General features: G+C 40.9%; 1 protein-coding gene and 1 long non-coding RNA gene across 4 annotated transcripts in view; one reads left to right on the forward strand and one right to left on the reverse strand.

Moving 5' to 3' along the window:
- The first annotated feature begins 9,786 nt into the window (after window positions 1-9,786).
- Window positions 9,787-21,734, forward strand: MEPE (matrix extracellular phosphoglycoprotein). Of its 3 annotated transcripts, XM_029235986.1 has the most exons (5): window positions 9,787-9,808; window positions 11,992-12,057; window positions 14,088-14,141; window positions 15,096-15,188; window positions 19,896-21,734. In XM_029235986.1, the coding sequence occupies exons 2-5, from the start codon at window positions 12,004-12,006 to the stop codon at window positions 21,357-21,359; spliced, it is 1,665 nt and encodes a 554-aa protein (XP_029091819.1). In that variant the 5' UTR covers window positions 9,787-9,808; window positions 11,992-12,003; the 3' UTR covers window positions 21,360-21,734. The 3 variants fall into 3 exon arrangements, with proteins under 3 accessions (XP_029091819.1, XP_029091820.1, XP_029091821.1); XM_029235987.1 differs by lacking the exon at window positions 9,787-9,808 and having other exon boundaries at window positions 11,918-12,057; window positions 19,893-21,359; XM_029235988.1 differs by lacking the exons at window positions 9,787-9,808; window positions 15,096-15,188 and having other exon boundaries at window positions 11,918-12,057; window positions 19,893-21,359.
- Window positions 11,946-24,170, reverse strand: part of LOC114903174 — a 123,130-nt gene continuing 110,905 nt past the window's right edge. The window contains exon 3 of the long non-coding RNA XR_003795647.1: window positions 11,946-12,687. This is a non-coding gene — a long non-coding RNA (uncharacterized LOC114903174). The remainder of the gene's footprint in view (window positions 12,688-24,170) is intronic.

The raw sequence follows: 24,170 nt of genomic DNA on the forward strand, positions 1-24,170 counted from the left end.
AACGTCAAAGCAGCAGCCTAGCTTTAGGATCTGTTCTCTTGACCATTAGCGTATATTCATTAGGAATGCTATATTCATTAGTGCATATTCATCAGGAATGGATGTTGAGCCATGAGTGGGCAGGAAATCTCTAATGATAAGGCATTGCTGAAAAAACGAGACGTCCTCTATCACAATTTTCTTAGAACCAACTATGTTTTTTTATGACTTGAGCCCTAAAGAATATTTTCAAAGCAAGGATCCTCTGATATTTTTCAGGTATTTTGGTATACCTTTCTATATAGGTAGATTGGTATTGTGCAAAATGCACGAGCCCTGGAGTTAGGTGGGCTTGAATGATGGTGTTATCGAGAGTAAATGAATTTCCTTCCCTAGTCTTTGTTCCCTCACCTCCTACATGTGGAGTATACTCAGTGGGTTGCTGTTTAGAGTCCGACCCATTACGAGCTACTCAGATCATCACCTCTCTCCTCTCCAGTCCCTTCCTTTCTCCATCTTAACATTTAGGTGCATCTGATTGTAATAGAATTACCTGGTCATAAAAATTGTCTTTTGAGAACTCATAGATCATTTTTTTTTCTTGTCCTAATGCTTCCTTGTAAGCAAAAGCTTTTCATGAGATGGAAGCCTTGGGAACAGTGTGATAAATACTATTTATTCAGCAATATAGGTAATCTTTACTCTTTATTTGTGACATTGTCACAAACTATCACAATACATCATAGAATCATCAAATCTTAGATTTGGCCAGCCACAGGGCACTTTGCTAAGACTTGGGTTGGACTGCAGTCAGTTCTTGCCCACATGGAGACCACGCAAGGTTGTCAGAGAGCTGCTCTTCCATGTGCCTCTTCCAGATACCAAGGTTTGGGAGACTTATGAGTGTCCTAGACCATTTAAAGAACATTGACCACGCGGAGAGTTCAGATGGGTTTAGCATGAGAGAGGGCTACTTATGTGAGATGATTCATGGTGACATGTAGGCCCTCACCAAGCAATGGGATGCTGACTGGCCTCCCAGCTCAGGCCACACCCCAGGGGTGGCTGGTCTTTGGGTATTAGCATGGCCACAGGGTAGCTGCTTCTGAGAGATGACTCTGCCCCTCTCCCTGTGGTCTCCCTAGGCCCTATCCCCTCACTTCAAGTCCCTCTTACCTCCTCCAACACGATGCCTCAATCAATATCCTCCCCAGCTGGCAACCAGGGGGAGCCATGTTTAATCCGCAGGGAGCGCTGAATATCCCCCTTCCCCTTTTCAATTTATTATTGTTACATAAATTCTATACCCTGCCTCTTTCATGGCTGACCCTGTGGATTTCCTATCACCCTTTCCTCTCTTAACAAGATTTTCATCTTGCAAAACTAAAGCTTTGGTTTTCAAAATAATTGCTTCTGCTGAGAGTTTCAAGAGCCTATTCAGAACTTAAAAACAAAACACTGACTTTCTTTCCATTTGGATTCCTCTTATTAAAAAAAATCCCAATCCGGGACTTCCCTGGTGGTCCAGTGGTTAAGACTCTGTGCTCCCAATGCAGGGAACCCTGGTTCGATCCCTGGTCAGGGAACTAGATCCCGCATGCCACAACTAAGGGCCTACATGCCGTAACTAAAAGATCCCACACGCTGCAATGAAGATCCCATGTGCTGCAACTAAGACCCAGCACAGCCAAAAAACCCCCAAAATCCCAATCCATCTCTAGGCAAAGTGAATCCCTCTGAGTGACAAAGAGAAAAAGTAATGAAAGTGTGAGAAAAGCAGAAAAATATAAATACATTCTTTTGAAAAGGATAGTCTAATGTCAAGAAATATGAGTCTTACTTTAAAAAAGAATCAATATTAATTAAAAGGAAATCATGAAGCAATCACTTGGACCTTTTGTTTATCCAAGTGCAAATACTTGTAAATATTTTCTGCCCTCAGTGGGTTAGATACTCATTAACTTGGTTTGTTGTTCTAAGAATAAAAGTTCCATGGAAGATGTATTCTGTTCTTTTTCAGGAGGCTTTCCCCCTGTATTTCATAACTCCCAGGGTCCAAGAAGATAAGACCTTCATCAGTGTGTACAGAATTTTGTCTTATCACTTTTTTTTTTTTGTGGTACGCGGGCCTCTCACTGTTGTGGCCTCTCCCGCCGCGGAGCACAGGCTCTGGACGCGTAGGCTCAGCGGCCACGGCTCACCGGCCCAGCCACTCCACGGCATGTGGGATCTTCCCGGACCGGGGCACGAACCCGTGTCCCCTGCATCGGCAGGCGGACTCTCAACCACTGCGCCACCAGGGAAGCCCGTCTTATCACTTTTTAAAGCACAAATTCAACTTTCACTAGTTTAGTCATGGGTCAGAAACTTTCTCTGTAAAGGACCAGATAAGTAAATATTTTTGGCTTTGCAGGCCATATGGTTTCTGTCACAACTCTTCAAATCTGTCATCGTAGCAAAGGCCACCATAGACAAAATGTAAACAAATGGGCATGGCTGTGGTCCGATAAAACTTTATTTGCTAAAACAGCTGTTGAGCCAGATTTGGCCTACAGGCCATCGTTTGCTGATTTCCATTTCGGATGACTATAAAGTCATAACCATAGAGAACTGATTAATTTAAAATTTTAGCTGTTGTTAATCACTTAGGATATAAACAATCAGTGAACTCGCTAAAAATGCAGTACCTTTTCTCATATCTGATACAGAATCTGTGAGTTATCGCCTTTCTGCAGCTGCCTAATAAAATAAAACGACACTTCCTGGACCTGAACACGTCAAGAATGTTATTTATCTCTAATAAATAATATTTGAAGATAATATTCTCATTATCCTAATTATGTTTTGAAATTCTGTGACAGAGATTGTCAGGTATGTCTAACCCCTTAGCCAGCTGAGGGAAAGTTTGATTTTGATTCTAGCTATAGGATAGTGATGGGGAATCAACAGCACAACATAAACCACTACTTATGCTGTGTAGAATGAGTTATCATCAAGTCCAGTACTGCTGTGGTTAATTCTGTGTGTCAACTTAGCTGGGCCCAGGGCTGCCCAAATTAAACATTTTTATCTCTGGGTGTGTCTGTGAGCATTCTTCTGGATGAGATTAGCATTTGAAGAGGTAGACTCAGTAAAGTAGATTTTCCTCCCCTATGTGGGTGGGCATCACCCAATCAATGGAGGGCCTGAAAAGAACAAAAAGGCAGCTTCCTGCTTGGCTGCTTAAACTGGGACATCTGTCTTCTGCCTTGGACTGGGGATGACATCAGCTGCTCATCTGGCGCTCAGGCCTTGCGATTCAGATTGCATTTACACCACTGGCTTCCCTGGGTCTCCAGCTTTCAAATGGTGTAGCGTGGGACCTACCAGCTTCTGTAATCATGTGAGCCAATTCCTCATAATAAATCTCTTCCCATGTGTATAACCTATGGGTTCTGTCTCTCTGGAGAGAAACAGACTAATATAAGTACACCAAACGTTTTAAGAGTAATTTTCAGTGAATTCTCAATACCTGCATGGCTATTGGGACTGACTCAGGCACACTCTATTCTCCAAAGACGGCTTCGACACTGTCTCCCCTTCCACAGGTCTTCGGCAATGTGACGTTGCCACTTCTCCCCGAGGTGTGGAACATATACCTACTCCTTTGAATCTGACTGCTTTGGCCGATATCATGACAATGACTCTAACAGTTCCAGGCTTCGCTTACTTCTGTTTTCTGCTCTTGAGAGCCTAGAGGGTCTCAGGAGCGGGGAAGCCCCCTGAGAAAGAGCAGAATGTAATTTGCATGGGAACCTCTACTATTAGACCAACAAATCCAGTTAATGAGCTTTCAACCCACTGAGTATTTTAACCCTGAGCTACCACATGAGACGTCCAGTTGGTTCTGCTGGAGAGAGAGGTCATCTGAAGAAGCACCAAAGCACCGTCTTGGATGTGCAGCCCAATCAGGTCTTCAGAGAAGTCCTGCACCCATCCCGTCTGAGTGTCCCAAATGAGAGATCTGAGGATAGCACAGCTGAGCCAAGTCACCCCACAGACACTTGAGAGAAAACAATCAATGGGTGTTTTAAACCACTAAGTTTAGAGGTAGTTTGTCATATGGCAATAGATAACTGAAACAAGAACAGACAAGCATAGAAAAAATTCTGAGAATTTGTGACAATTAAGACAGTCATGAGAGGAGAGCTAAAATAAAATGATAACACAATACATATAAACACGAAGTTCAAAAACTGAGAAGACAAGATATGCCAAAATTAGGTAAGAAAATAGTATGTGTCCAATACGATGAATAACTAGCTGGTATATGTCATCATGTTCTGTCTCTTAAGAGGATACTTGGTCCTGCAAAACAAAATGGCAAGAACTATTTGGGAATGAGAGATATTTCCCTCCTGAGGTCACACAACGAAGCCTTACAGCTTCTTCCAGCAATGTCGCCATGTCCCGAAGGAAAAGCCTGGTATCATTATAATTACATTTTAACTACACCCTCTGAATTACACTTTAAGGTGTAGTAAGACATCTTTCTAATATAAAAATAAAAGCAAATTATATTGACATGCCTTCCCTTTGCCAGTAATAGCTGAATGGGTAAACAAATAGCCTAGAGAAATGAACACAGCTAGCTTCATGCCACTCCGTGACCCTTTGTGGTTCCGTATCTGGCTGAAATTTTTATGTACTTCTGTTGAAATTCCCAAACACTAAGAGAAAAAAATAATAAAAACTAAAAAAGAACCCCATAATTTGGCGGTAGATGAGAAAGTTGGTTGTAAGTGACGTTTTAAAAAGTGACCTTTTTTAAACTCAGGATGAATATTGATCCTCATGAATGAACATATTTAAAACAGAAACATTTTCTTCTGCTAAAGACAGGGCAAGTCCCAGCACACCCATTTCACACTCTCTTCTGGAGATGAATGGGGAATAAATGATTTTATGAAATGCCTAAAGCCTTGACAAATCTGTAAGGGTCCATATGGTAAAGAGGAGATGCTCAACACGGGCCCTTCTTTTCCATTCACAACACTGTGGAGATCTCCCCACTGTTTCAGAAGGGAAAACTCAGTATTTGTTGCATATATAAATTAGAAAATAGAACGTTATTTCAGTTAGTCAGAACCTATGGAAATATGCATAGTATATATTTATCTCTAACTGCCTATGATGATACAGAGAAATGTGTCACCTAATAATGTTAAGAATAAGTTGGGGACCAAGATCCCAGAAAATAAAAAGAGTTCTTACTATCCTAAGTTTTAAAAAATGTATATCAAGGGCTTCCCTGGTGGCGCAGTGGTTGGGAGTCCGCCTGCCGATGCAGGCGACGCAGGTTCGTGCCCCGGTCCGGGAAGATCCCACGTGCCGCGGAGCGGCTGGGCCCGTGAGCCATGGCCGCTGAGCCTGCGCGTCCGGAGCCTGTGGTCCACAACGGGAGAGGCCACAGCAGTGAGAGGCCCGCGTACAGCAAAAAAAAAAAAAAAAATGTGTATCAAAACAATTGGACCTAGAGCACAAGTATAGAGAAGATGGATGGGAGGTTCCAGAAATAGATGGAAAAACAAAACAAGACAAAACACAAAGCCTCACTCCTGGATGAGGGTCCAGTAGCTGGAACAGATGGTGTAGGTTCCTAGTTAGCTCATAGTTTATGATTGTTCTCAATAAAGTGAAGGGTAAGAAATGAAAAAGCCAGCACAAGACGAAACAAGTTTCGTGGACTATTTCCATCTGAAAATCTCTTTGAGGAGCAGCTCCTTGTGTCAGCCCGGCCCAGGAGATTCCGGCTAGGTGCATCATCGGTGGAGATGTTTGTTCTTGAACCATGAACCGAGAACCAGAAGAAAGTTCGCGTCCATTTCCTGTTCTTCTCTAGTCCTTCTTAATTTTGTTTTATTTTGTTGTCTTTTCCAATTAAATAGAAATAGTGTGAGGCTAGGTTATCCTTTTTACAGAACCCTGGTCTTTATCTTTGAGTCCTAAGAAATGTTATGGCAAAACTGTTTATTACACAAAAACATTTAGGAAACTTATGTTGAGTTTTTGAAGTTCAAGCTCAGCCCAGGGGGCAAGCTTTAAGAGGGTAGCAGTAACACCTCTACTTCACAGAACTTTAGCAAATGATGATTCTCTGGTTTTCTCCCCATGGTTTCTTCTCGGCAAACTTTTAGACAGAAAGTTTGATAGGCTCAATGTTTTTTTCTTTTTTTCTCTTCTTGCTCTAGTCAATTGTAGGTTCTAAATTTAAAGCCCAAGTTGCATTTTTATTTTTTGAGCTTTGAATTCATTTTAGCTTTGGAAGTATATATATATTTAGCTACTGCCAGTTTACTCCTTGGTAGGACTGGTAGCTAAGTCAACTTTTCTCTTAACATTCTATGAATTTTCTCTTATAGAACGCAGATTCATCTAGATAGAATTAAACACTTTCCCATCACTTAAATAAAGGGGAAATCTCTTGCTAAATTTCTTTGGAAAGAAGGAAAGACAAAGAAAAAGCACATTTGAGAAATAATATGAAACTATAATATTAATGAAAAAAACCCTAACATTTTCTAAAGCTGCACCATGTATGAGGCACATACCAGGTGCTTACTTCTACCTGATCATTCAAAAGTATAAAGTTACTTATAAACTCTAAAGTTACGGAAGAGTGTAAAACCTTAAAACGCTGCGGATTTTCTAAGTGTTATAGAAATCTGTGAATAATTCATCGCGTTAAGAGAATATTAAAGTGAGGAGTTTTGTGGTATTCTCATCTGTCTACTGTTTATATAGCTGTATGTTTCTGTTCAGTCTTACGGTTGACTGAACACTGTTCTTGTCCATTCCTTTCCTTTACTTCCATTTTCCTGTTAGCCTTTTCCGCTGTCTGCCAAGTCCTTTACATTTTGCTAAAATTCTGGTCATTAATATTTGTGATGTCTAGAGAAACAGCCCACCGTTTGCTCTTAAACTTCAACTCTATTATTTCTTTCACCATTTCATTGATTTTTTTTCCCTTCAACAATTGAGTCATAAAAGAAGACATGGTTGGAAGATAAAGAGAGGACAGAAAGGAGATGCAGAAGGATGTCATCTGAATGCCAGGTTATTACATAATGATGGGAAGAATGGGTGGTATGGGTAGCTATCATGTATTTATCATTTAGTTTAGACTTAGGAGCATTTGTTGATTTAATGTTTATGCAGACTTTAAGAGACAGTATAGTGCAGTGGTTTTCAAACCTCATTTTGGAGCCTCATTGCTTAATTATAAATTCTGGCTTTTTATTTATTTATTTTTTTGCGGTACGTGGGCCTCTCACTGTTGTGGCCTCTCCCGTTGTGGAGCACAGGCTCTGGACGCGCAGGCTCAGCGGCCATGGCTCACGGGCCCAGCCGCTCCGCGGCATGTGGGATCTTCCTGGACCGGGGCACGAACCCATGTCGCCTGCATTGGCAGGTGGACTCTCAACCACTGCGCCACCAGGGAAGCCCAAATTCTGGCTTTTTATATTTGCTGGATATATGACCTTAAGCAAGTCACGTAACTGCTTTATGTCTTATCACTAAAATCAGGGTGATAATAACAGCTACAATATAGAGTTTTTGTAAATATTAAATGAGTTAATATACCACACTTAGAGGAATACTTGGATCATAGTAATCATTCAATGAAAGTTCAGCTTATTATGATGCTCCCCATTCTCATATGGAGAAACTGAGGCTCACAGAAGTTCAATTTAGTTGCTTAAGCAATTGACCACGGCAAACAAGAGGTAGAGTCAGTATTTGAACTCAGGTCTGTTTGACTCCAAAGCTACCAGTTAAACGCCTCCACTGTCAATGACAATGTCAAATACTCTAAACCCCATGGTTGAACGACTGTGAGTCAGCAGTGTCCCCAACCTAAAAGCTAAAATTCTAATCCTGGCAAGAGTTTTAAGAACCAGCTATGTACACTCAGAAGAGGATCAAAAATAGGGATTCAGCCTGAACTAGAAAAGAAACCATTCTCTCAGCTAAAGCTGCCTAAGGGCTGCTTTCTTTGTTTTATTTTGGGTTTTGTCTGTTTTGAAAGTTAGGAGAAACTGGGAGTTTACATTTAAATCTCATTAAATATCATTTATAGTCTGTTAAAGTTGTGTTTAGCTATAGGTAGTTCTTATCCCTTAGTATGGGTTAAACAATTCTTACATTATCTTTTATTGATGTTTCACATAAAGTTCTAATTACCCCTCCAGGTCGTATAATATTTTAGACTGAATGGAGCCTCCTGAACTACTGCAATCATGATTTTGGCAGCTAGACTGGGCCAACTACTGCCCTAGAAAGGCTTATTCTAATATGCGTGTGCCACTCGTTTCACTGAAAAAGTCAACGTCCTAAATTGACCACTTTATAACATTCACATACAAACCCAAACTCTCAATATTTCCCCCTAAACCACTTCTGCAGTTTCCCCCATAACAGTACTAAAGAGCAACTTTGTTCTTCCAGTTGCTCAAGGCAAAAACCTTGGTGCCATCCTTGCTTCTTGATTTTCTCTCCCAGCCACATCCGGTCCATCAGCCAATCCTACTGGCTTTACTGTCCAAATACATTCAGAACGTGACCACTTCTCACCACCCCTTGTGGTTCAAGTCCAGATTACTTCAAGAGCTCCCTCGCCGGTCTCTGCCTTTTCGTACTCAGTCCCTCCTTCAGTTCCTCCTTTGCCCAAGAACTCCAAGGGCTTCCTTCTCACTCAGGGTGAAGTCAGGGCCTCGCGATGACCCAGGGGCGCTACATCGTCTGCCATTGAATACTTTTCTGACCTCTACTCCCTTCCTGCAGTCCATCCAGCCAACCTGACCTCTCCTCTGTCTTGGAACAAGCCAGCAGGCTCTTGTCCCAGGGGTTCTCCTCCTTCTCTTCCTTCTGCCTAGAATATTCTTCCCCTAGAGAGTCACATGTCTACAGGTCTTTACTCAAAAGTCACTCTCTCAACGAGGCCCTCCTGGGCCTCACTATCTAAAATTTCAACCCAGGGAATTCCCTGGCGGTCCATTGTTTAGGACTCTACGCTCTCATTGCCGAGGGCCTGGGTTCAAACCCTAGTCAGGGAACTAAGATCCCGCAAGCCATGTGGCGCAGCCCCAAAATAAAAATTAAACAATTAAAAATTTTAAAAAATAAAATTTCAACCCAATGTCCCCACTCTCAATGCTTATTATTGTCCCCTCCCTGCAACACTTTTTCTTCTTAGACTTAGTCTCTGTCACTACCTAACATAACATTTTTTACTTACTCATCTTATTTATTGTCTGTCTCCCTGCCAGCTTATAAATTCCACAAAGACAGGGATTTTTTTTTTCCTTTCATTCACTGCTGTTTCCCTAATGCTGGTCACATAATAGGCACTCAATGCCCTTTTGTTAAATGTTGCTGAAGTTCCTTCAGGCACAGTTGAAGTTATAAGCTTTTGACATAAGAGGATAGCTAAACTGTTTTCTATTTATAAACTTGTGAGTTATTCAGCCAGTCCTAATTAATAGTTCTGAAATCAATTTTAATTATTTGACAACACGATATACCAAGCTGAGGTATTTATATTTTCTGTTTATCCCACTTTCTGGAACATTTGATAGCAGCTTTCTACCACAAAAACATTTTTAGATTAAAATTACTTTGCCCCCTATGGTTATCTGTGGGCACTGGTAACAAATTGTTTGCTAGCGCTAAGTGAGCCAGTGCTGATTGGCCATTGAGGACTCTAACAAACTTTAAATTTCAGCAGAATGCCCAGACACCGTTAATTCTGCAGAAGAAACCAGGTATTCTGAAGGTCAAAGACCCCCAGGTAATTTGGCTCTCTTGATGTTCTCAATAACAACTTTATAACATAGTTCACATTTGTAAGATGCGTGACATCCAGGTAGGGAGCTTGCTTTTGAAAATGAATGCATATTAAAAGTGTTCTCTACTGAGCACACCTGTGTAGTATTTATTGCTTTGTTTTAGAAAAAGAAAGTGTGTTACCAAGCTCTAGAAATGATCAACTAAACTTGGTGGTTTGGTAGCAGCTTTCCCTCTGATTTGACTACCAACATTATCAAGCTCCACAGTAACTCAAAGACTTCAATTTTACTCCACACCTTTGCTTATAAGACAGAATAAGGATAATATGATCAGACTTATACTTTCAAACCTCATCTGTACTGATATTTCTACTGATCAGCATTGTCATTTGATACTTGACTTGTACTGTCCTAACCTCTAAAATGCTTGGAAGCTAAATTATAGCTAGGATTAAGGTCCTTAAAATTGTATTAATTTAGAAGAGAATAGCCCAGGATTTTAGAATACATTTAAAAGTTATATTTATTTCTCCAAATAAAAGCTATTACCTTGAACTGGTTAAAGATTGCAACAGTATTTAGATTATTTTTCCTGTTAAAAGTACTTTTCTCTCAAGTAATATCAAAGAGTGGTGTAAATTTTTACTTCTCATATTGGTTGCTCTATGTCTGTGTGGTAGTTAGTAAAATACTTAATATCAAAACCAACAGATCAGTCATTCAAAATTATGTTGACTTTCTTTTTCAATCTAATGGCTACTTGACTTAAGTGAACTCAGTAGATCCTCTTAGCAGATAAACATGTACCTTTATCCATAAGAAAATGTTAGTGTTTTAAACATCATTTTGTGGATCCCAGTAAAATACTATGATTTGCTTTACATCAACTACATGTAGATTTTTCTGTAATAAGATAAAAGAGTAGAAACTTATTCAAGGTGCTGTAGAGTCTGGCGTTAGAGCTACATTGGCTGGATTGCTAATCCCAGTTCTGCCCCTGAACACCTGGGAATTCTGGGACAAGTTACTTGACTTTGTGTCTATTTCCTAATCTGTAAAACAGGACTAGTAATGCCACCTAACTCCACAGGGTTACTGTGAAGCTCAATTAATTGAATATATGTCAAATTTTTAGAACACTGCTTGGCCCATTTTAGTTTTCAATAATGTTAGCTATTAATATAACTATTACATAAATTGTTTTGGTCTCCAGCCCACAGGTGGCTTCCACCTCATATACCTTGCTAATGAGTACGAGGACATATATTCAGGCACAGGGCCAGTGGTGAACAAGATTTCATTCCTCACAGTAAAGACTGCCACCCTGGCAGATTCATTTAGAGTCTGTTATGAGTTGCTATACTAACTTAATGTTATTCTTTTTTTTTAACTGTTTATTTTTTTAAGGACAAAAGCTAACCTTTATTGACCACTTACTATGTGCCCGGCTCTGTGTAAAGAACTAAGAATTTTTTCATCAGATACAAGTATAAGTATTATTCAGATCTTACAAATGAGGTAACCAAAGTTTAGAGAGTTTAAATGACTTGCCCAGGGTCCCTTGGTTATTAAATAACAGAGCCAAGAACTCAAACCCAGATCTAACTTTAAGACCTATTTCTTAACAATTTTGCTTTACTTCCTCTCTAAGAGATAGAATTCTGGGTTGACCACTGCTACCATCACACAGGTCCCTGAGGAAGTAGAATATATTTATAAAGGACTGAAAGAAAAGAATGGTCATTTAAAAACCCTCTTTTCTCTCTCTTGTTCAAATTACATCATTTCTATTGATCTACCTTAAAGTTTATTGACTCTTTGCTTAATGTTATTCTGAATTATATAAATAATTCAATTAAATGGTCTCTCTCTAAAGATAAAAGGGAAAAGTTTGGGCTGACAATAGAGCAAATAAATATCTCTATGAACTCCATTTCTATCCAACTTCATTGTTTTCATAATATTGGACAATTTTCATTTTCACATTGGAATAATTAGACATATGAAAGCTCAGATTAAAGTTTCTACACTTGGATATAAATTATATGTAGTTTTTCTTTAAACAAGAGGAAATGAACTGCTAAGGGGAAGGAGGTTTGTATAGACTTTTCTGTTTTATTTATTGTTATGGCTGCAGTTCATAACTGGCAATGCTTTAGGGTAAAATATTATTGTCTTTTTACAGAGATTCTCAAAGATGCGAATCATCTGTTTGGGACTGCTCCTTTTCAGTCTGACCCTGGCAGCACCAGTAAGCATTTACAGATTCAGTTACGCATCATATAATCTCTTGCTCTCTTCTTCTATTTTTCTTTTAAGCGATGTCTTTTGAAATTAGTAGCACTTACCTAGTTCAGTTACAATAAAGTACCACACAGAGAGGACCCATCCAACACTTGACACAAATGTCTGTCACCAGGGAAGCCCTCAACATGGCTACATGTTGCCTTTGGAGAAACGCCAGTGAAAATATTTTTGAGAAAACCAATAGGCAGCCACAGTGTTTCACTCAGTTAATGCTAGTGAGTAAATATACCCAAATTATAACCCGTCAAAAGAGTTTCTCAGTATCTTACCAAAAGCGGAGAGAATTTGACTTGAATGCTCCGTGACTAAGCAACTAGACTTTATAGCTACACGAGAACATGAAGGGACCAGACCTTTCCTGTAGTTCTTGCAACACTGCAACACTGGGAGATCCTGCTGGTGATTTTGTCTTCATCATTTAGCGAGGCTAAAGATGGGAAGACGTCTCCCTCAGCTTAACCCAGATCAAGCTCCAATTTCCTTTTGTGTCTTCTCTTGCCTCTGATTCACCCAGATGAGTGCTCAGGATGTGACGAGGTCATCTTGTGAAAATGCTGAGTGCTACAGATATTTTCTGCAAAGGAGACACAGTGCTAATTAGATAGTGTCTGGAAAACATCCTAACTTCTCGGAGTAACCTTTTCAGTTGGAAAAGCGTGGAAGCGAGTGGTCATTCTGTTGTCAGGAGAACTTACACATAGGTCCTGAGCGAGTGGGCAACCAACTGGGAAATGCACTGACGGGCACGAGCTGTGCCAACCGGCGAGGAGAGCCGGAGCTGAGGAAGGCGTGTCCCCTTTCAGCACACATGCTCTAGCAGTCCTCTGGGGGACGTACTGCTTAAAATAGACATCTGCCAGGCCCGATGCACACGACTGACTTTGCTCAATCGGGGCCACAGAGGCACGGGCTTAGGCATAAGGAGGATGGCGTGGGCCCCGCTGACCCAGCTCATCCCGCCAGCCGAGGACGAGCCTGTTTTGAGCACCACGTTCCGAAGAACAGCTGCAGTGGCATCTCCGACCACCTTCCAGGAAATGTGCTGTGTCAGCACCAGCCCAGTGACCACCGGTCAAGAGAGGATGCCTGGCTTCCCTGGTGGCGCAGTGGTTGAGAGTCCGCCTGCCGATGCAGGGGACGCGGGTTCGTGCCCCGGTCCAGGAAGATCCCACGTGCCGCGGAGCGGCTGGGCCCGTGAGCCATGGCCGCTGAGCCTGCGCGTCCAGAGGCTGTGCTCCGCAACGGGAGAGGCCACAACAGTGAGAGGCCCGCGTACCGCAAAAAAAAAAAAAAAAAGACGTAATTTTCTTGGTTTTGATGTTAGGTAAAATTCTGGATTTTTAATAGTGGAAGTAATGGAAAGCTTAATGGTTTATAGTGTCATTCTGTATCTCACATTCTATAATACACAGCCTTTCAAAATGTCATTTTCCCTTTTCCTGAAAGAAAAAACTGCCCAGGTAACTGGCAACAATGAAGCACCATCCTCAGGTGGTTTCCTTCCCCTTAGGTGCAGGGCTATGGTTTCACTCTTGCTGGACCATCTTACCTTAACTCGAATAGCAATGACTGAACTTATACAATCAACGCACATGCAATCCACATCACTCAACTCTGATTTTGGTTCACTGATACTGAACACTCCCAGTGTGCCAGGGAAAGCTTTTTCAGTGGATACCAATGACATCCAAGCTTTTTCACCTGGAGTGCCACCCCTCCCAACTCAGCTGTTCTCCCACACTTGAACGTGGTTCCGTAGTGGAGCCGGCACTATCTCCCTCTGGGGGAGGAAGGTCGGCATCCTCCTTCAATACAGAAACAAATGTGATGTGTGTGCCCATCGTCTTTGAGTCAGAATGATTTTCCACATTGAATAATACGCCCCAGTGAGAGAAGAAGAAAGGAAACATTCACTGTTTGAAGAAATGAAAGAAAGAAGTGTTTAGTGAAGTTTTATTTCTTGTTTCCTTTCAGACATTGCAACCACAGGCTGAGAAAATGAAGCAAGACTCTGTGGAAGAACAGAGGGTAAACAGAATTATTCTTCTCAAATACACCCCTTCCAACTCTGTAAAGAGAAAAGTCAATAAGAGGAAATTTTTAACTGTCAAAATATTCTTGTGTACCTAGAATGGAAATGGAAAAATTATACAGCATAATTTTGGCACTTTAATTCACACAATGTGTGATAGAAAAGAGAAAAGCCTTCTGAATGGGAATTCTTTCTCTTCAATGATTTCTTCCTTCAGAGGGATGAGTAAAAGTTCTGGGATATTGTTATTAGCAAACAATATTTTCCCACACATGTACGTGAGAACAGAGAGATAAATGAGGGAGAAAACAAAGGGGAGTGAGTTAACAAGTCTTCATGGGGAAATTCCGTGTACGTGGAGTTAGTTTTCCAGAGGCAACCAGAAAGTTAAATAAGTACCTTCAGCTTTTCGTGTCACCAAATTGCAACTTACTTCTGCCTACCACGGTTTCTTCTTGCAGTCTCAGAAAATTCTGTTCTAAAAACTAACAATCTTCCGCTCTCTATCTCAGCTGAAAACTGCAAAGGCAAAAACCACAAGCTTAGGAGTCCGAATGTTCATGCTGGGAGTTTTGCCAATTTGCCATCAGCATGAATACCGTAAAATCTGCCTTTCACCTCACCCCTCTGCCTCCTCCTACCTGAAGATATGTCCAAGTGCTCCATTTCCATTGAAATTTGGTAATAAGATTGATACACCCTGGGGGAGAGAACTGTTTGACAGTCGTCCTCAGGGAAAACAGACTTAGAGATAGAAAAGAAAGGAACAAGCTGCTCTCTTCAGGAGCTGGCTGACACACGCCGTCCTGCGGTTATCAGATGTACTACCACTTGTTAGATGCAGAAATAGACTTGACCCAAGTTAAAAATACTTTGTACTATCAAAAAGAGAGCCAGAAAACTTCTTCGTAAGAGATAAACCCACCTTAATATAATGTTGTGTTTTGTAGATAATGTACAAGGGCCACCATGAGAAACATGGGTATTATCTTTTTAAGTATGTTTATACCTCGTCTGGGAGGAAAAATCAAACTGATGCGAAGGTAAGCAGAATCCTAGTGATTTTATCATGATCCAAACTCTGGACAAATATGAGGCAAAACTGTAGGGAAGACAAAGTTGACTTTTGCCTTCTCTGGGGTTTCTGTCTACGGCTGGTGCCTTTATCTTTTTCCCACGGTCCCAGGCTCCTGGAGCGTCTCTGCTATGGAACTCTGTGTCCCAGTGTCTTCCTGACACAGATGGGCTACCGCATGCCCTGGCCCAAACCCTGCCCTGCTTCAGGACCTGCCACAGCAGATGTGGTGCTGGTGGATACTGGACACCCATTGAGTTTTTCATGTTATTGCTTCTGAATAAACTTTGATCCTTTGTAAGGAGGTTTTCTGGACATATTCTACCATATGCTCTAATGCGGCAGGAGGGAATGGATTAGAAAGAAACCATTTTGGCCTAAAAAGCGGCACATTTTAGTGTCCCTTGAATTCATCCCACAGATGATGCCATCTGTGTCAGGATGCTTGGAAGAGAAAGAATAAGGGCATTGTCACTGGAATAAAACAATAATTCTTTTCACTCAGTCCTTTCTTGCAGACTCACAGGCCACAGAGCTAGAAACAGTTTAAAATGCCATCAGCAAAAGGACTATTTACTTTCTTCAAATCTGGCCTCATTCCCCATGAAAGTAGTAGTTTCCCTTCAGAATGTTATTCTGTTCTGCTCAATATTCTTTATACGCATCTCGAAGACTTAACACCTCTAAAGCTAGCTGCCTTTTGAACTTATTGGTTGTAACAAATCCATGCTGAGAGCTTCCTATTGTGCAAGATATTATGAGAGATAAAATGATTGAGAAAACTTAACTCTTTCTCTACAGGATTTTAGAGTTAGAAAAGAAACAAAAGGTGCTTACAAAAATTATTATAACCCGAGACAGAATGTGCAAAGTGCTATGTGAGTGGTACCCAAAAAATCATGCTTCAGGGCTTGGAGTAGAAAAGATTAGTTCCTAGTGTGGTGTTCAGGGAAAGCTACGTAATGTAAATAAGCGAACTGGACCTTGGAGGATGAGTAGGGTTTGAGCAAACATTTGTGGGGAGAGACTGTTCTCCATGAAAAGAATAATATGAGGTAAGGCATGGAGACAGAAAAGCAGATCAGCCAACTGACTGTACAACCATCATACAGTAAACACTGCCACAGGAATTCATTTAACATAAGCAGTGCAAAAATGATCGACCATCACACATCACAATTTAAAAGTTGTTTCATGTTTTATTTATAAAAACTTCAGTCTTTAAAGAAAGGTACACAATTCATTAGTGTACACGTTACTGTTTTAAAAGCAGTAAAAACACCAAATATAAAACAAAACTTCCCACTTCAGAACAGGGAGGGGAAAAAATTAAGAAGGGATTATTATAATGCGCCTGTTTAACTCAAAAGTGTATATTAGCAGTGATCAAATGAACTTACTTGCAAAGGAAAATACAAATGTCTGTGTAAAAATTTCCCAGATGGAATGTCTTAAAATACGTCAAATGTTTAAAATACTTTTTATTCAGAAATAATTCACTCTAACGTTTTTTTCTATTATACTTTTGCTCATGAGAAAACCTTATCTATTTTCAGAATATACCTGCCAATATAAAAGATTAGTAAATAATGATAACTCCCCCCAAATAAGTCATTTCAAATTATATCTTAAAAATACTACACTTTGGAACTTTTGTATACTGCATGTGAGCCAGCTTTGTAAGAATAGAGGGCACTTCTGTAAACCATTTTTATCTTGAGGTTCAAGTGTGAGCTGAGTCAACAATTCCCCACAGCTTCCAACATTAATAAGATTTATGTATAAAAGCAGGCAGTCTTCCAAGTAGAACAGTACTCCTATTTGAGGATGGATCTGAACATAGTGACCTAATAAGAGCCTCTGCACATGTCAACCTGGAGAAGAGAAAGCACCCAGTGAATATGGAGAAAACCTGGACTTTCCTTGAAGGGTTTTATGTGAAAGAGGAAATAACCTTAAAGACTGCTGCATCAGGAAAAAAAGGGATACTAGTTACTAGCTGCAGGTTTAAAAAAAACTTGAAAAAATTAGAATATCCATAAATGAAAAGATCTGACATGAAAAGTAACAAGCAATTAGCTCATAAAATGTTCAAGGATGTTCAAGCTGACCATAGGTCATAGAAACTGGAAAGGACGTGGGCTGGGAGGCTGTGACACCCAACTCAGTCTCTAACTGGATGTTGCTTTTTGAGCTTAGGTTCTATATCCCATCGACGTCAACACGTCTAATATTAAAGTTATCTTTTTCTCTTGTCTTCATTTTTGCATGTCAACGTTCTAGGTATTAACCCTTCTTCTATTTGGGCACCAGTAGACGATTTTTCTTTGTGACATTTTTCTTTGGCATAATCCTAATCCAAGCGATTACATCTCATTCCTGAACACTGCAGCATCCTCCTGACTGTCCTTTCTTACCACAATTCCTCCTAAACCTCTGATTTTTATTTTGTTAATCTCTTGGTCATGCACTTTCACTAGCTCTTCATCCCTTGCAAAATAAAACCAAATTCTTATGCCTGAAGTCCCAGGTTCTACAACGCTCTGACCCTCTGTCTGTGCAGACCCTGATTGAATACAAGGTCTCTGTCACACCACCTCATGTCCACCCTCCATACCCCTGCAGGACTGCTGCCTCTGCCATTCAATAAATCATCAGGTTGCTTAGAACATGTAGCACCCAGCCCAACTTCTTACATGTCCCAGTTCCTCAAGAAATATCTCTTATTTTGATCTCACGTTACCCGCCAGTTCAGAGGTCTATGTAGCGGTGTTGTAAATTTCAGCTCACCCTACAAGTCTGTGGTGGAGAGAAAGTATGGTATTTATTCTGTCTATAATTGTTCTGTTGCTCAAGAGCTCCTACCTGTGGGCTAATGAAAGGGTAGGGAGTGTGCAGAAATTAATTTAAATTCAACCTGTTTAAACTTAAGGTTATCTACTCATGGAAATAGTTCTTTAAGGAAGCCCTTCAGTCCCTTTTGGATAAAAATGCTCAGATGCTCCTTCTTCCCCTAAGACGACGTGCACGCACGTGAGGGAGTTGGGGGTGGCCTACACCGTCCAGCATATACCATATACCATATGTACACACACGGCTCAAGCCACAGTGGAGAGGAAGATGTGGGATCCCCGGACATGGACGGGACAATGTTGCTCGACCCCTTGCGTACTGCTTGCCCTGCTGGTGTCCTAAGATGAAACCACTGGCTACGGTAGCTTAGGACCAAACAGTACAGCCTTGGGGCAGCGGTGATTCAGGCTCTCCTGGCTCTCACGGACAATGTAGACCCCCCTTTGTTCGCGTATGACTCACATTTGCTCCTAGTATATATGCTCCATCTACTTTGCTCCTTCTAGAGCCACTTCACTCCCTCTGGAAAGCTCCTAGCCATTCTCAGATGCTTCCATATCTAGCCTGTGCCACAGAGAAACAGTGAGTGGTGTGGGCAAAATCAATCTCAGCCCCTCTTTCTTCTTGACCACATTGTTCAAGCTTCTTGCGCCTTGGCTGTACCTCGAGTTGGTAAGGTGCAGCCTATGAAGCAGCATTTTACAGACCTTCCCCCCCCTCAAAAAAAGGACAAGTTGAGATACAGGCATAAACACTCTACCCTTCTTCTCCACTTTCTCTTTTTCATCCCATTATTGTCTCAGGGACTTTTCTCATCCGGACCTCATTACTTAAACTTAGGATCCAGAAGAGTGGTTCTCCAAAGGTGGTCACGGACCAGCAGCATCAGCATTAGCTGGGAACTTGTCATAAATGCAGATTCCAGAGCCCCACCCCAAGCCCACTGAATCAGAAACTCTGGCCGTTGGGTCCAACAGTCTCCGTTTTAGTCAGCCTTCCGAATAGTTACGAGAAATGCTAAATTTGAGAACTACTGACCCAGACTATCAAATCTGGTTTATTACATGACAAAAGAGGGAAAAAAATAAAATTAACGAATCCTTTTTCAGAGAAAAGCTAGGGTGGCCAACACCTGCTGCAAAATACTTCCTTTGGATGTCAGAACCTAGATTCTTCTATTTGTATATTTTCTGTTGAGAAAAAAGAGAAGAGGAAAAGATTTATACCTTTGAAGACCAGGGTGAAAGCAAAGAGAGAGAATGGGAGTGGGGGGAGGGAGAGAGAGAGAGAGAGAATGAGAGCAAGAAAAATCATGTTTGAAAGATGAACTTCATTTCACTTGCAATGTGTCACTAGTCACAAGATGAGGACCACAGTGTCCTCTTTAAAGTCAGGTCCTCCTTTAAAATTAGGCCCTAATCTATATTTCCAAACTTATTTCTCTTATTTGGATTCTCTTCTTTATTATTCTCTGTAGGATTTCTCTGCTCCATCCTTATAATGTTATTCATATTATCTTTCAAATGTTTCCTGTTTCCAAACATGTGAATATGGCACTTACTCTTAAGATGTCCTCACCATTTTCCTCACATGTATTTGAACCTTACCCACTCTTCAAGCCTTTCTCATCCTTCTTTTTCCGTGAAACCTGCTTTGGCCATTCCAGAATTATCTCTACCAACAAATCTCTATTGAGTTAAAAGACTCTTTTTATTAAGTATCTGGCGGGGTTTTTAAATTTATTATTATTGCCTAAGAATTATTAAATTTTAAAAGTTTAACATAAAATAACCACTTTATGTTGAAAATTACACTTTAGCAGGAAGAAAAGAACAAAGACAATATTGCTCTTCCCCATTCTGGCCAGAGAAGAAATCAAGAGCCAGTGCCTCAAGAAAACATTGTCCAAGAAAAAGAGAAAGACGTGTCCCTCCCTGGACCCAATGAAAATAACAAAAGCACTAAATCTCAAAATCTTCTGGAAGATAGACAGACAATGAATAAAGACTACAGGATTAGTAACAAAGAAAATGTCCACAATGACCTGAAGACGTCCATTTATCCTGAATCGACTGGGAATCGTGGGACTGAGGATGGAGACAATGCTCTTAGCAAACTACATGACCAAGAAGAATACGGCAAAGCTCTCATCAGAAATAACATGCACCACATAATGGAGCCAGGGGCTGTGACTGAACTCTTGAGGGAAGAAAACAAAGAGAACAAAGCCCGGAATGTTTTAAGCAAAGTTCCAGCAGGTGCCAATTATGCTAAAGCCCCCTCAAAAATTAAGAAGAATCATCAAAGAGATTCCCAAGCCCAGAATATTCCAGTAAAAAGCAAAAGTACCCACCGTATCCAACACAACATGGACTGTCTAAAACAGCTCCCCAAAGCCAAACAGGTCTCCAGTGACTTTGAAGGCAGTGGTTATCCAGGTCTCCAAGGCCAGGAAGACAGTATCTCTCCTTTCAGTGGAGATGGTCCACCTTTTAAAGACATTTCTGGTAAAGGACATGCTGTTCATCCTGACCAAGAAGGTACAGATATTCAAACAGAGTTTTCCAGCCCAAGTGAAGCTGAGACCATTAATCCTGATGCGAGAGGACCAGGTTATAATGAGATCCCAGAGAAAGAAGGGAATGGCGGAAATACCATTGGAACCAGGGATGAAACAGCCCAAAAGGCAAATGCTGCTGATGTAAGCCTGGTGGAGGGCAACAACAACATCATAGGTAGCACCGATTTTAAGAAACTCTCTGGAGAAGAAGGAAGCAGAGTGGATGGCGGCAGCCAAAATGCTCGTCAAGGGGAAATAGAGTTTCATTACCCTCACGCACCCACAGAAGACAAAAGAAAAGATGGCGGTAGTGATGGAGCTGAAAGTACTAATGGAATTCCGAAAAATGGCAAAGGTAGTAGTAGAAAAGATACAGAACATTCTAAAAGGAATCAAGTGACCTCAAATGAAAAACAAAGATTTCCGAGCAAGGGCAAAGGTCAGGGCCAGTTCATTCCTTCTCGTGGTCTTGATAATGAAATTAAAAATGAAATAGGTTCCCATAATGGCCCCAATAATGAAGGGACCATAATAACACACAGCAGGAAAAATTATTCTGTGCCCCAAAGACAAAATAATTCTATGCAGAACAAGGGTGTGTCACAAAGCAGAGGTTCCTGGGGTTACAGAAAGCCCCATTCCAATAGGAGGTTTCGCTCCCCTAAAAAGCATGACAGTAGTGAGTCATCTGACAGTGGAAGTTCCAGTGACAGCGATGGTGACTAGAAATTCCCAGCAGGATAAAGATTTGATACTTGGTCAACTGTGACTTAACAGTATAAAGGGGAGCCACCTGATAGCAGATCAGATGGACAGAGCCAGGAATTGAATAAGCCAAGAAACCTGGCCTCCTGGGGAGAACTGTTGCTATTTTAATGGTCACAGTATGAAATCCTATTCAAAGTTATGATGCTTTATGAAGTCCTATTCAAAGTTATGACGCTTTTTTAAGGAAAAAGAATTCATGGAATAGGTAACATTTGAATAGATACCATTTAAAAATAGGTTGTTTCACAAAACCCTTCCTTTGTTGTTTGCTCTGTAGACATGAAAAACAATCTCTCTCATACGATAATCTGTAATTAAATGATCTATAAGGAAGTCTGTTGTCTGTGGTGCTTCATTTCAGACACAAGATTAGTTCTGCCTCTGGCAAAGGCAGTGCTATGAAATTAATCCGCTGGGTAAAGCTTGAGAGTCTCCCTACATCCCACTCTGCTCCAGCCAGTAGGTCCTTTTGCTTCTGCTCTAATAAAGATATCCTGCTTCATGTCCTTCTATGCTCTTTCCTCTGTTGCACGTTTATAACTTCTAGTAAAGCAAGTTTTATTTCCTGAAGCAACTCTCCAGGTTATCACTTCTCTCAGTTCTACCTCCTTCTAGACAAAGAGGTGAATGGGGTGGAGGGAGGGCAACAGGGAGAATTTGAGAAGGAGAAGCACAAGTGCAAAACCAGGACAAAAACTTACTTCGGCAGATATTACTCATCGGCTGATTCCAAATCATCTCAGCCCTATTTCTTTTTTCTGGCTTTTAGCGTAGATGCTTTTCCAGCTATTAGCCTTGTGACACCATTCTGGAAATTAACCCTAAGTCTCCTGGTCAGAGAGAGGAGTGGAGTTCTGGAAGGCTTTTTGTCTTCTTGGTAAGAGAGTGTACACAGTTAGTACCACCTGTCCTTTTTTTCTTACCCTATTCTTCTTTGCTTAACATCAACATCAACATGATGCCTGGAGGTGCAGCAGCCATTCTGTGGCCATGAAGGAAGGGCATGAGATAATAGGAAAAAAAAAATATATATATATATGTGTGTATACACACACACACACACACACACACACACACACACACACATATGTATCTGTTCCCAGTTCCTGGCACAGAACTACTAAAACCCTTGTAATTTCCTAAGTGATAAGAGCAATAGGACCATCTTTTGTTCTAATATTTGGTCTTTGACCCTAGTTCCTGACACAGAGTTCCTAAATCCCTTTGGATCTCCTGGGTGATAGCAGTGTCTTTTGTTCTAATGAGGTGACTCTGAGTGGGCACCAGAAAGACCCAGCCACGATTAGAAGCTTGAAATTTTCAACCCTACCCCCTATTCTGCAGAGAGGGGAGAGGGGCTGGAAATGGAGTTTATAGTTGATTATGCCTATGTGATGAAACCTCCATACAAATCCCCAAAATGTGGAGTTCAGAGAGGGTCCAGGTTGTGTGAACACATCATAGGAGAATAGCTCACCCAGAGGGGCATGAAAGCTCGGCATCCCTTCCCACAGAACTTGCCTTACACGTCTCTTCCATCTGGTTGTTCATCTGTATCTTTTATCATATCACTTTACAATAAACTGGTAAACAGTAATAAACTCTTTTCCTCAGTTCTGTGAGCCACTCTAGCAAATTAATGGAACCCAAGGAGGGGGTATTGGGAACCTCCAATCAACAGGCAATAGGTTGGAAGCACAAGTGACAACGTGGACTTGCCATTGGCATCTGAAGTGGGGGACGGAGGCAGTCTTGTAGGACTGAGCCCCTAATCTGTGGGATCAGACACTATCTCTGGGTAGATAGTGTCAGAACTGAGTTAAATTTGGGGACACCCAGCTAGGGTCACAGACATACTTGGTGTGGGGAAAAAGACCCCATACATCTGGTGTCAGAAGTGTGAATGTGATAGCAGTGTGAGAGTAAACGAGATAGGAGGAGTGTAGGTTTTCTAACACAAAAGGACAGAAGAATCACAGAGATGTCTCTCAACCATCCCCATCAGCTTCTTTCCTTCAACAATTCTCGATTTGTTAAGCAACTGCTCTTTTGGTGGTTATTGATAGCTGAGTTGAATTCCTAATGAATACACCTCTCCATTTTTGACATTCTTCTCAAGGAGAAGGGCTAAGAGAAGAAGAAAGAGAGAGAGAGATAGGGAATACAGTAATCAAGGTGCATATTATTTCTCTTGTCTCTTTGAGACGAAAGTTCCCAAATAGAAATCATGACTGACACTTTCTGTACAGCACCTTAATTATCGAGTTGAATAATCTATATAACACAAACGAATACAAGTCAATGTCAATACCACATTATGGTGCTTTCAAAAAATCTAAACTCCCACATTGGGTAGATAGAAGGTACATTTTTTTTTAACTAAATAAAAGCTGTAGTATAAGCTATGGAATAAATCAGTTACACTCAAATAACAATGGCTAACATGTGCCATGCTCTGTTAAATCCTCTAATCTGCACAGCCACCCTATTACACAAGTAGTGTTATTATCCCCATTTACAGATGAGAAAACTGAGGCATAGAACTGTTAGAAAATGATCCAACTAGTAAGCTAGGATTTGTATCCAGGCAGTCAAGCTCCAGTGTCTCTGCTCTTAAACACTCACTGTACTACCATATGTTTGTCACACAGACAGACATAATACATAATATACATTATATATATGAATGTATGTATATAGAGACATACACATGGAGAGTGTATGTATATATTTATGCACATATATGAATATGTAAGCATATATATGTAT

This window comes from Monodon monoceros, unplaced genomic scaffold, assembly GCF_005190385.1.
Source record: "Monodon monoceros isolate NGI ecotype Baffin Bay Population unplaced genomic scaffold, NGI_Narwhal_1 Super_Scaffold_20, whole genome shotgun sequence".
Classification (NCBI taxonomy): Eukaryota; Metazoa; Chordata; class Mammalia; order Artiodactyla; family Monodontidae; genus Monodon; species Monodon monoceros.